The sequence below is a fragment of the Prionailurus bengalensis genome, chromosome B4 (genome assembly GCF_016509475.1).
Source record: "Prionailurus bengalensis isolate Pbe53 chromosome B4, Fcat_Pben_1.1_paternal_pri, whole genome shotgun sequence".
Lineage (NCBI taxonomy): Eukaryota > Metazoa > Chordata > Mammalia > Carnivora > Felidae > Prionailurus > Prionailurus bengalensis.
Window position 1 is genome coordinate 141,392,320 of NC_057358.1, and position 12,537 is coordinate 141,404,856.

General features: G+C 68.0%; 1 protein-coding gene across 1 annotated transcript; it reads left to right on the forward strand.

The window, feature by feature from the left end:
- The first annotated feature begins 312 nt into the window (after positions 1–312).
- PIM3 (Pim-3 proto-oncogene, serine/threonine kinase) lies at positions 313–3,422 on the forward strand. Its single transcript, XM_043563026.1, has 6 exons — positions 313–655; positions 770–879; positions 984–1,034; positions 1,112–1,481; positions 2,027–2,203; positions 2,289–3,422. The coding sequence occupies exons 1-6, from the start codon at positions 571–573 to the stop codon at positions 2,474–2,476; spliced, it is 981 nt and encodes a 326-aa protein (XP_043418961.1). The 5' UTR covers positions 313–570; the 3' UTR covers positions 2,477–3,422.
- The last annotated feature ends 9,115 nt before the right edge of the window (positions 3,423–12,537 follow it).

Below are 12,537 nucleotides of genomic sequence, written 5' to 3' on the forward strand. Positions count from 1 at the left end.
GTGCGAGCGAGCGCGCGCGCGCGGGAGGGGGGTGACGTGTACCGCCACGCCACTCTGTGCGCCTCCGCGGCTCCACTATAGCGAGCTAGTTCCGGGCGTCTCTCCGCGCACCCCTGGCCCACCAGACCTCGCCAACCCCAGGTGGAGGCGCCCGGCCCGGCCAGGCCGTCGTCTCGGCCGCCCGCGCGCGCCCCCGGGAGCGCCCCCCGGTGCTCAGACCCCGCGGAAGGGGGCGGGGTTCCTATCGCCCCGCCCCCGCGGAGGGATACGGTCGCCGCGGCCCAAAACCCCGGGGCGAGGCGGCCGGGGCGTGTGAGCCGGTCGCTGCTGCGCGCGCACGCGGTCCACGCGCGGCTCGGCCCGGGGCCCCTGCGCCGCGCGGACTGCCTCGCCCGAGCGGGTCCCCGCGCTTCCCGCCTCGCCGCCGCGGCCGCCTCCGTCCGAGGCTCGGGGCTCCGCGCGGCGCCGGGAGGCCGCCCTCTCGCGTCTGCTGCCGCGCGGGGAGCCGGGCCGGGTGAGAGGCGGCGGAGAGCCCGGGGGCCGCGGGCCCGCGCCCCGCTGCCGCCCGCGATGCTGCTCTCCAAGTTCGGTTCCCTGGCGCACCTCTGCGGGCCAGGCGGCGTGGACCACCTTCCGGTGAAGATCCTGCAGCCAGGTGCGCGCGGGGCTGGGGGGCGCCGGGGGCGGAGGAGCCGGGGCGCCCGGGCCGGGGGAGGGGGACCGGCACGCGCCGGGCCCCACCAACCCCACCCGCGCGCGGTCCCCACAGTTAAGGCGGACAAGGAGAGCTTCGAGAAGGTGTACCAGGTGGGCGCCGTGTTGGGCAGCGGAGGCTTCGGAACAGTCTACGCGGGCAGCCGCATCGCCGACGGACTCCCGGTGAGTCGGGCCGCCGGGCGGACCCGGGTTTCTCGCCCACCGCGCGCGTCGTCGCGTGTCTTCGGGCCTGACCACTCGCGTCCTCCCCCCACCCCCGTCCCCAGGTGGCCGTGAAGCACGTGGTGAAGGAGCGGGTGACCGAGTGGGGCACCATCGTAAGTGCGGGCGCCGTGGGGCGGGCCGGGGTCGGGGCCGCTGCGGCGCGGCGCGCGCTGACCACCGTGTCCCGCAGGGCGGCGCGGCCGTGCCCCTCGAGGTGGTGCTGCTGCGCAAGGTGGGCGCGGCGGGCGGCGCGCGCGGCGTCATCCGCCTGCTGGACTGGTTCGAACGGCCCGACGGCTTCCTGCTGGTGCTCGAGCGGCCCGAGCCGGCCCAGGACCTCTTCGACTTCATCACGGAGCGCGGCGCCCTGGACGAGCCCCTGGCGCGCCGCTTCTTCGCTCAGGTGCTGGCCGCCGTGCGCCACTGCCACGGCTGCGGGGTCGTGCACCGCGACATCAAGGACGAGAACCTGCTGGTGGACCTGCGCTCCGGCGAGCTGAAGCTCATCGACTTCGGCTCGGGCGCGCTGCTCAAGGACACGGTCTACACCGACTTCGACGGTGAGCGCGCCGGCGGCGGGCGGGGGCGCCCGGAGGGGCCGGTGACTGTTGGAGGCCGCGCGCGCCGGGAGCGGGCTCGCGGCGGGCGGGCGGGCGGGGGCGGGGCGCGCGCGGGTGTGCGGCGGGAGTGCCGGGGCCTCCCCCTGCGCGGGGGCGGGGGCCGCGTGCGTGCCGCGCGGGGGCGGGGGCGGCGCCGCAGAAATCCCCGCATTGCGGAGCGCGGGGAAGCCGGGGCCGCCCGCCCCGCCCGCCTCCCGAGCCTCGGCTCGCATCTGTTTGTTGTGAAACCCGAGCCCTCGCTCATGTGACCCGCTCCTCCCCCGGCCGGGCGGGGTGGCTGGGGAGGCCGCGCGCCGGGTTTTTCCAGGGTGATGACGGGCAGGATTTCGTTCGAGGCCGGCTGCCTCCCTGCCTCCCGCAGCCCGGGCCTCGGAGGTGACTCGGTAGAGCGTCGAGCGCAGGGTCTCGGTGCTCGTTTGGTGGGGCGCCGGCCCCCCTACCCCCCACCCCCGGGCGGACGTCCTAACCCGCGTGCGTCCCCCCAGGCACCCGGGTGTACAGCCCCCCGGAGTGGATCCGCTACCACCGTTACCACGGGCGCTCGGCCACGGTGTGGTCCCTGGGCGTGCTGCTCTACGACATGGTGTGTGGGGACATTCCCTTCGAGCAGGACGAGGAGATCCTGCGGGGCCGCCTCTTCTTCCGGAGGAGGGTCTCCCCAGGTGCGTGCCGGCTGCGGGGAGCGCGGGGAGCACCGGAGCCCGAGGAGCCCCCCCCCCTCCTGACCGTCCCCCCTCCTCTCCGCAGAGTGCCAACAGCTCATTCAGTGGTGTCTGTCCCTGCGGCCCTCGGAGCGGCCGTCGCTGGACCAGATCTCCGCACACCCCTGGATGCTGGGGGCGGAGGGTGGCCCCGCAGAGAGCTGTGACCTGCGGCTGCGCACACTGGACGTGGACGACGGGGCCAGCACCACCTCCAGCAGCGAGAGCTTGTGAGGAGGGGCCCGGGCCTGGCTTGTGGAGCCAGAGGGACCCACCCCACCCGGGCTGTCTGCTTCCTGCACAGGCAGTGACCTCTGACTCCTGGTGACCTTTGCCTTCGGCACCGGGCTGTTTCCTTCGCTTTGAGTGCCTTTTCGAACGCTGCTCTCGCGGGACTTGGTCTTTTCAAGCTCTGTCTGTCCAAAGACGCTCCGGTCCAGGCGGGGTCCCGTCCGGCCTGGCCTGGGCAGGTGCGGGGCCCCGAGACCGTCCCTCTCTTGTGCTGCTCCGGGAGGCAGGCCTGTTGGACTGTGTCGGACCAGGAGCATGTCCTGTGGCCTCAGCTCACGGTGGGGGGGGGGGGGGGGGGCACGGGCCTCTGGTGCCCGCTCCCCACCCTCCCCTTCCCGCGCCCGCCTGTCTGTCAGTGTTCGTCCGGGCACGTCTGTGCACTAGCAATGCAACGTTGGGGCCTCCGCCGCCTGTGCGCGCGCACGTCTATTTATGGTCTGACCCTGAGGAGGGCTATTTATTGTTTAATTTATTTGCGGGCGTTCCCTCCTCCCGGCGCCCCCACCTTCTGCAGGCCCCGGGGTGGGGGTGGTGGCCGTGTGTGTGTGTGGACCCCAGGTCCCGGTCCTACCTGTGTCTGTCGGAAGGTGGACTTGTACAGTGGCTAATTTGGGGGGAGAGGGTGCCTCCCCCACCTCGTGGCTCTGCGCCTGGGCGTGGGGGGGGTGGGGTGGGGTTTAAATTATTGACCTTGTACAGTCCGCTTGTTGGCTCTGGAGGCTGGGGGGGTGGGGGGACAGAGTCTCAAGCCTTTAATTTATTGTAGCAGCTGTCTCTGTAGTCCAGGTGCATGCGCACCGTGGATGGGGTTTCTTTCGGTTCAAAAGTGAGATGTCTGGAGATCCTATTTTTTATACAGGTATTTCAATTAAATCGTTTTTGTATATAACAGTTACTCCGTGTTTATGAGGCAGGGAGGCTGCGGGGAGGTTTGGAGGAAGGGGCCTGGGGTCTCTGGGCAGCCCCCTCCTCGTTCTGTGGGGAGGTAGCACATGGTGGGGACCTAGGCTCTTTCCTTGGCCTCCTTGCCACCCCGTTCTCGCCCCCCACTCCCCAAGGGCAGGAGGCTGTGCTATCAGGGTCTTCTGGGAGGGGGCAGGGAGCCCCGGCCTGGGATGACGTTGCCACCGCTAGTCTGGAGGCTGTGTCTGGGGGTGGCCACAAGGGGACCTCCGGTTTCTGTTCCCGGGGATGCCTAGTCAGCCGTGGGAGGAGGAAACGGCCCTTGCTCAGGCCACGTGGGCAGAAGCGTCCAGGGAGAGGCGTCCGTGCTGTTCCATACGTGGAGGGAAGGGGTTCTGAAGGACAAGTAGAAGTTTGTTGGGTGGAGGGTGTAAGAAGACATTCCAAGCCCAGAGAGCAGGGGTGGGTGGGGTCAGGGGGCAAGTGCTGGCTGGTCGGGCCTTGGCCTGACGGTTGAACGGTTAGGGTAGAAGCCGCGGCCAGATTCAGATGCGGAAACACGGGCGAGACCCCACGCAGGGCAAGCTGAGCGGGGGTCTGGTCACGTCCCGCCCCTCTGTGGGCCCTCTGTGGGGCCATCTGCTCAGCAGCCCCTGGTGATGGGACAGCGGGGCACCTGCTGGGTGACCGTCTTGTGTCCCGGGTCCCCGCACACAGCTGGAGGCCTGTCCCTGTGTCCCACAGCCCAGGTGCCAGCCGTGTGCCTGTGCTCAGAGCACGCACTCCGTTGTGTGCCTGCCAGTGCGTCCCTGGGAGCACAGAGTGAGATAAAGGGAGCATCTTGAGACCACAGACAAGAGCAGACAGGAAGTTTTAGAAAGCAGAGCTAGAGAAAGTGAAGCGGGGGGGGGGGGGGGTGGGGTGGGGTGGGGGGGGGAAGGGGCTGTGGTGGGGCCCTGCAGGGATTCAGTGGGTGCTTGGGGCCTGCTGGGGCCTGGCCGGCCTTTCCTGAGGAATCATTAAGGCTCAGGGGTCCCCAGGGACCCCCGAGCAGCTGCATGAGGCAGTGGGGCTGCGTGGGGAGACAGTGCACCTGTTCCCTGGCCCTGGCAACCCCCTGACTCGCTGGGGCTCTCCGTGCTTCCCCCACCCTCTGCGAGGACAGGGCCCCTCAGACAGCCTTGCCCGTGTGGGCTGGAGCTTGTTGGGGGAACACTCGGAGAGTTGAGCGTGGTGTCTCTGCGGCATTTGGGCCTCCGCCCTCTACTCTGGTGACGGTGACTCATGCGTCCCTGTGATCCCAGCCCCCCACTTGCCAGCTGAGGATGCTGGGCCGCTCTGGGGCATCGCCCCTCGTCCACCCATCCTCCTCTGTCCATCCGGCCACCCACCTAAAGCTCCAGTAATCCTTCACTGAGCTCATCCTTGTGGGGGGCCCCGAGTCGAGCGCTTGCAGAGGGCCGGGGCGCTGAGTGCAGCCTGTGGGGAAGGCGTAAGGTCTGGACGGCCCGAGGAAGGCCGGTCCCCGGTACAGCAGGTATCCTGCCCACAGGAGGCACCTTGTGAGGATGCTCAGGGGCACGGGGTCAGAGGCACGTGCACGGGCAAAGTCCGGAGGTGAGTGGGGGAGGCTCGCCCTGCTTGGTGAGCGCGGAAGCCCCCGCAGGCCGGGCCCGTGCCAGGGGGACACACTGTTCTACGTCCCCGATCCCACGTGGTGAGGCCGTGCCGCTGGCCCAAGGCCGCCGCCCACTTATCTGTAAGGCCTGAACGTCCCAAGTCTCCAGGACATTCAGGAGGGGCCTGGGGGACAGTGTGTCCCTGAGTTTGCCCCTGGGACAGAGGGCACAGCGCCATGCCGAGTTTGGGCAACGCTGCCCTCCTTGGGGTCCCTGGCGGTCAGGGGCTCTGCCAGCCTCACCCGAGGCTCCTCAGCCCTTCGGCCTGTGTGCCCAGTGACACCTCTGAAGGTGTGGCAGGCTCAGGCTGGCGCTGGGCAGACGGCCCGGAGGGTGGCCATCGATGGGTTCATGGGTGTGGCCACATGGGACGCGGCCCCCTGCCTGTGGCGGGGAGGCCCCTCTGATGGAGGGGAGAGCAGGCAGGGAGAGGGTGCTGGCCTGCGTGCGTCAAGGCCAATAGGGAACGTGGCCTCGGTCTGGGGCCCGAGGGTGGGCAGAAGTTGGGGGGCTGACGCCGCCCATGCGGGGCCACCCCCACTTCCTCGGCCCAGCCCTGCACCCCTCTGCCTCAGTGCTGACTGAACAAGCCCGGGCACCCCTAAAGCACCCTCCCCCCTACCTGGCCCGCCCAGTCCAGGGCTAGATGCTATCTGTACTCCCAGTGTCCAGCTCCAGCAGGCAAGGGCTCAGCCAGGTGATGCCTGGAGAAACTGAGGCCCGAGTGGCAGGGACCTCCTGTAGGTGCTGGAGTAGCTGGCCCCACTGTCGTGTCCCTGCACGTAGTCGCCGCTGAGAGCCAGGCTGGAGGCTGGGTGGGGGAGGGGGATGGTGGGCCTGGCTGCATCTGGGCCCCCAGGACCCCGGAGAGGCGGAGGGTGCAGCACTGTCTGAGGGGCTTTCCCAGCCCCTTCCCGAAATTTCCGAGAATCCGCCGCGGGCAGAGCTCCGGGTCTGAGGCTCAGGCAGAAGCTCAGAGCTGCGGCTGAGGCAGGCCCTGCCCTGCCCCAACCCTGCCACCTCTCTCTCTGTGTGGGCCCCTCACCCTCCTCCCTGCTCCTAGACACAAGCCTGGAGCTCGTCAGGACCCGAGGGGCCGGCCTGCCCCCTGCCCCTCCACCCCCCGGGCCCTGCACTCCTGGCCTCTCCCTGCAGAGGGAAGCGTGGCCAGTTCCCTGTGAACTGAAATGCCAGTTCCCTCTGCCCAGGGGCTTGGCTGTCCTGTACTGGGCTGGTGCCCATCTCGCCGTCTTTTCATATCTTGGGTCCATTTAACGTGGAGGGTTCTTTAGAGCCACTTGGTTGAGTTCCCAGGTTCCATCCTTCGGGGACTCCGCTAGGGGTGGCGTGGAACCCAGAAGTCCTCACGGAAGGAACAGAAACCCCGAGCGGCCGCCCACCAGGTTCTGCCGTCCGCTCCTCCGGGCCTTCCCTCCTGGAGTGCTCCCTGTGCTCTATTTGTGGGCGGCTTTGATTGGTTTGCTCATGGCCAGGCCCTCTGAGGGCGGCTGGGTGGGTGCTGGCCGTGCCCACAGGGTCGGGGGGAGGCGTCGGAGGCCACCCCTCCCGGCCCCTCACCCACTGGCCTGAGACCGGACGAGAGCGGCTGGGACGCAGACCCGGGTCGGAGCCGTGTTAAGTTTCTTTTCTCCGGTGCAGCCCCCCAAAACGAAACCTTGGCGTGGCTTTGGTGCCAAAGCTTCACAGAAAAGGAAGTGATTCCTGGCAGGGGCCCCGGAGCCCCACCTGCCCCTTCTGGGCATGCAGACCCCAGCTGGCATGCTAACGTGGGAGTCCCCATGCTAACGGAAGCCGTGCCAGGAGGAAACGTGAAGGGGGCAGTTGGGCCTGGGGCCGGCGGTGGAGGCCCGGACGGCCAGGGGCCGTGGGGCCCGGTGGCCAGGAGGGACACCCAGATCAGGGGATGCCCGCACCACACGGGGCCCCGGAGGAGGGGGCAGGGCCGCGCGCCCCCTCTGCAGGCGCCCTGGCCGCTCTGGAGAAGGCCTCTGGAGGGGCCCAGCGCTGGGCATGGGCAGGCCTGAGGTCCTGGGCAAGCCGCAGGGAGGGTGTCGGCCAGGCCTGGCTCCTCTCCATGGAGCTAAGGGATGGGCCCCCATTCATTTCCTGACGCCTGGCTGTGGGTGAGGGGGTGCAGGACGCACGGGGAAGTGCTAGCCCTGGGGTTTCTCGGTGGGCCCTTCTCCCCCCCGGAGGCCTCCGATTAGGGGGGCCGGGGGGCTCTGCCTTAGCCTCTGGCACATGACTTCCAGGCCGGCCGGCTTTCCAGGCAACCTTGGCAAAACCCCGGGCTTCGGTTACACAACTGACCCCTGGAGTTCCTGGCAGTCAGGCCTGCCGGGCAGGGTGGGGGCAGGGCCTGCCCCTCCAGCACTGGTCACTGCCCTCCTCCTGGCCTGCTCCCTGCAGGAAATCTCTTCCCTGGAGGCTGGGCCCCAGATAGTGGCCAGGAGAAGGTGGGCAGGGACGGGAGGTCCAGTCCTGGATCGATGAAGGGGGGCCTCCTTGTGGGGTGGGTCACCCGTACCCAACACCGAATGAGCCAGGTGGAGGAAACCGGGGCTCAGGGGGGTCAGGAACCCCCCAAAGGCCACAAGCAGCCGAGTGGACCCATTTCGTCCAGGAAGGAGGAAGAGGTCACCCTGGGGCACAACCTCGTCTTCCCAGCACGGGACTCGGAGGCGAGCGCCCTCTGATCTGGCCTCTGGCCCTGTCAGCTGTCCTGCTAGGAAGCCGCCAGCCCTGATCTGAGGCTCAGGCCAATGTCAGGGGCCCCGGCCACCTGGCGGGAAGCACCCTCAGGTTTCCCTGCCTTGCCCACCCATGCTGCCCTGAGCTCCTCACCCAGAAACGCTGTGCTCAGTGACCCCCACCCCACTGGCCACCTCGGCAGGGGGGAGGGGTGGAAAGCAGAGGGGCCGGTGCCCACGGCCAGGCCCAGCCCAGTGGCCTGGCTCTCCTGCTCCTGGGGCCCCTGGGGCCTCTGCCAGGGCCTGGGCTGCTGGCCCAGGGCTGGACCTTGAGGATGAGAAGGTGCCTGTCTTGCAGGTGGCAGGGTCTCTCTGGGTCGCAGATGCCCCTGGTCCTGGGACCCAGAGTCCAGGAAGGGCTGGGAAGCCCCACCTGCTGGGCCAGGCCAGCCAGGAGTCAGGGATCCCGGGTCCCTGGGTGCTGCTCCGGCAGGGGGGGGGGGTGATCCTCCACTGTCTGGGGGCCAGGAGCCCGGGAGGCACACATCAGCACTTAGGCCACGGCGCGGCCTGCCCAGCAGACACCCCACATCCTAGGGAGCGCGTGTGCTAGGGTCCACACCCTCACCTCGAGGTGCGCTCCAGAGGTGTGGTCTACCCCAGGGCTCCCGGCCTCCCCGTGTCGTCTGGTTTCTGCTCACCACATGAGCTCAAAGGGACATTTTCACTCCAGAGAGAACCAGACAGTCCAGATTCCTGGGGGCTCACCTCTGCCAGAGGGGCAGTGACCCAGGCACGTTGGCATGATAGGTTTAGGATGTGACAGACAGGGCAGTGAGTTTCTCAGGGGTCACCATCAGCTTCCCTGCAGAGATCAGGGAGAGGGGCTCTGGGAGCGGGTACAGCAGGTGCAAAGGCCCAAAGGCAGAGAGAGGAGCCCAGACCCGTTTTGCTCCACGAAGGAGCAGAAGGGCAGGCATGGGAGGGGCTGCAGAGTTTCCTCGGGGCGCACGCGGCTCAGGGCTCCTTCCCACGCCTGCTCAGCAGCCTGCATCCCCCCAACAACCCGCTACAGCGGGGCCAGCTCCGGACCAGAGTCCGGGGCCGGCTGGCCCTCCGGCCGCAGCTCTGCCCCCCTCACTCCTCCCGCGGAGAGGCGGGCGCCGGCACAGAGCAGGGGTGGCAATCCCGCACGTGGGGTGCCGAGGACCCCGGCACCAGGGCCCAGAACGGCAGAGAGGGCATCCCACACCCGGGGCCCAGAGGAGGCCCCTCGGCTAGCCCGCTGACCTGGGCTAATGCGGAAGCAGGTCAGGGGCTGCTGCGGGGTCCCCGAGTCCAGTTCGGGGCAGCCCCCTCAGTCTCCCCTCTAGAAAGGGCCGGGAGAACCATCGGGCCACAAAAAGGGTACGTGTATGCCCACGAGGTGCGTGCGACGTGCCTACCGTGTGCACCTGTGAGTGCGCTCATAGGTGTGTGTGCCCGTGCACGTTCCAAGTGTGTGTGCGCGTGGGTGTGGAGAGGGGGCGCCCGTGTGTCTGTACGTGCACGTGTGTGTGATGTGGCACGGTTTGTGCACACGTGTGTCCACGTGCGTGTGCACCCAGGCGGAGCCTGCTGCCGAGACTTGGGGCGCTCTCCACCCCTAGTGACCCACACACCCCTCAGAGGCGCGGCAGCACGTGGGGGTGGGGACGCGGCGGGGGAAGGGAGGAGACAGAGCAAGGGGCCAGGCCTTGCCCCCCAGCCCTCCCCCCCCTCCCAGCTCTGGGTGGCAGTGCTGTCACCTGTGAACCAGGCTCATCGACCTCCCGGAGCCCTGAAGTGTGTTCAAGAACATCCCTGGGCCCCTGCTGGTTCTCACAGAGTTCACGGCCAGGGAGCCACCGTGAGGGCACTGGGGTCATAGGAAGCAGGGGTTCCCAGAGGGCTGAGATCTGAGGAGGAGGTGGGGTCTAGGGGCCGAGGGGAGCTGCAGGGTGAGGAGGTGGGAAGTGCAGACTTTGGGGATGGGGCAGACCGGGCCAAGTCCCCTCGGAGGTGGGGGGGGGGGGGATCTTCAGCGGCCGGGCCGCGTGTCCTCGGAGACCAAGATGGGGTGGGTTCGGGTGCTTTGGAAGGTACAAGGTCGGTGACACCCAAGGAGGGACGGAGGCCTGAGAGGACCCCGTCGGCGCACCCAGGCAGCCCCCGCCAGCCCACAAAGGCCCGCTCTGGTTCAGGCCAGTGCAAGAGACCCGGCCCGGCCCGAGGGGGCCTCTTGCCCGTGGTGAGCAGGGACTCGAGGCCCAGGGGCAATCGGGGACTCAGAGCTATGCCCCACTGACCTCCCCACCCCCGTGCTAGTTCGTCTCTGGGACATTCTGTCCCCGTTCTCACCTCACACGGCCACCCCGCCCAGCACCTGACCCCCATGCCTGGCTGCGGCCCGCAGCTATCAAGAGCTGATGGGCGGATTAGTCGTGGGCGCCCCGAGCCGGCCGGGGCGCTGGAACCAACAGCGGCAGCCCAGGGAAACCGAGGTCCGGCCACCACCCCGGTGTGGGGGGAGGGGGGAAGCAGGCCAGGTGTCGGAGGAGGACCAGCTGGCACACCGTCTCCGGGACCACGAACCCAGCCCCCGCGAGGGCCTCCCTGGCCCCGCGACCCACAGAAAGCCTGGTTCTGGGTGCACTGGGTTCCCCCGCCTGACTCCCGCCTGGGCAGAAAGGGGCTGGAGATGGGGAACCCCGGGGCCGGTGGGGCCCGCCAGGTTCCAGGAAGGCAGGGGCCGGCGCACAGTAGGTTCGCGTGGCCACGTGGCCGGGGCGTCTGTCGCCTCGCTCCCCGGCCCACCGCAGCAGTCCCGTCTCTGGAGGCCACGGGGCGGGAGCGGGTGAGCCCCGGCCTGGAGGCAGGTGTCCTGGGAGGGCAGAGCCCAAGGCAGCTGGGGGGGTGGGGGCACTTGTGGCCCAGGCCTCGGGGCCCCGTCCACCGCGGCCTGTGCTGCTCACCCAGCCCCACCGTGGACGATGTGCCTGGCGCCTCCCTGGGGCCACACCCCCTGGGCCCTGCTCCCCACTCCCCGCGGGCCCTCGGTTTCTGCTCCCCTCACGCCCGCCACTCAGCTGTGCCCGTCCGGGTGGGCAGCTGCCGGCAGGACCCGGTCAGACGCCCCCGACCTCCTCTGCCATCAGAGCCCAGGTGACGACACACGGGCCCTGCCCACCGGCTGCGACCTGGGGGCCCCCCAACCTCTCTCGCCCCTCTGGTCCCACACGGGGAGGCAGGCAGGGAGCATCGGTCCAGGTCTCCACGTCTCTGAAGGCGGGCACGTCCTGGGCCTGGGGCCTTCTGCTCCCTCCAGCTAGGCCGGCCCGGGCCCCATCCTCCGCCCCTCTCCCCCCACCCCCCCAGCAGCCTCCAAACTGGCCAAGCTCTGCGAGGTCCCTACAGAAGGAGGCCCAGTGTGCAAGACGGTAGACACACCATGTGGGTGCATGTGTGTGTGTGTGTACAGTGTCTGGTGTGCGGTGAGTGTGGTGTGTGTGGCGGGGCGGGGCGGGACGGGGAGTGGGAAGAGGTGGTGTTGGAGCTGTGATCCAGGAGGGCCTCCCGGAGGAGGAGGTGGTGGTCCTGAAGCGGGTGGGGAGGGGCAGGAGGGCCCGCAGTCCTGGGAAAGGCGGGTGGGGAGTGCTCAGCGCTTGGTGGCCCCGCGGTGCACAGGGGGGTGGACGGGGTGCTGGGGTGGCCGCCCTGCCGGGGGGCGGGGGGAAGGTGGGAGGGACGGTCGTGGCGCAGACCTCCACCAGGGCACGGCCCCAGGGGCAGGGTCCAGGTCAGGCTCTTGCTTTCAGCTAAATTTTTAATGAAAAACTTCTTAAACGCATGCTCTGAGCCACTTTAAAGATTGCTCAGAGAATTAAATGGAAATCTAAAAAAGAAAAACCCTGAGAAGTATTTTTAAAACAGCTTTGTTGAGGTGTAATTTACATACCATAAAATCCACCCACTTTCAACAGTTTCAGTGATCCACCCACCGTCCAATGATTTTAGTAAATTCACCCAGTTGTGCAACCACCACCACAGTCCAACTTTAGAACGCTGCCCTCACCTCCAAGGTCTCCCGGACCATCCACAGCCACCCCCTCTCTGTCCTCACAGACTTGCCTCTTGCACACGCTCCCCGCACACGGACTTGCGCCCCGTGGAGTGTTTGCTGTCCGGCTGCTCTCAGCGAGCATAGTCGTCCCGAAGTTCGCCCGTGTTGGTTCCCGTCATGATGCTTCGTGGTGCGGACACAGCACACGTGGTTTGTTCACCAGTCGACGGGTATTCGGGCTGTCTCCGCAGTGTGACTATCACGAACGTAGCTGCTGTGCACCTTCGTGTACGAGCTCTTGGGCGCACACGTTGTTGTTCCTCTTGGGTAAACACCCGGGAGTGGACCCCTGGGTCGCGTGGTAGGTTTAGGTCAACTTTGGAAGAAACTGGCTGCACGTTTTACTTTCCCGCCCGCGACGTAGGAGGGTTCCGGTGTTTCGGTACCTTGGTCAACACTTGCGCCGGGCCTTCCTCGTGGTACAGCCACCCTGGTGTGTGCGAGGTGGTGACGCGTTCGCTTTCAGTTTGGATTTTCCTAGTCACTACTGGTGCCGAGCATCTTTGCAAATCGGATTAGACGTTTCGCCAAAGAAGATACCCGGCGTTCCTCCCCCTTCCTTGATGAAAT

Bases quoted from the DNA above. Each gene is read 5' to 3' on its own strand.
- PIM3 (XM_043563026.1), top strand. From the start codon at position 571: ATGCTGCTCTCCAAGTTCGGTTCCCTGGCGCACCTCTGCGGGCCAGGC. The intron at 1,035-1,111 runs GTAAGTGCGGGC...CGTGTCCCGCAG, and splicing joins TGACCGAGTGGGGCACCATC to GGCGGCGCGGCCGTGCCCCT. The intron at 2,204-2,288 runs GTGCGTGCCGGC...TCCTCTCCGCAG, and splicing joins CCGGAGGAGGGTCTCCCCAG to AGTGCCAACAGCTCATTCAG.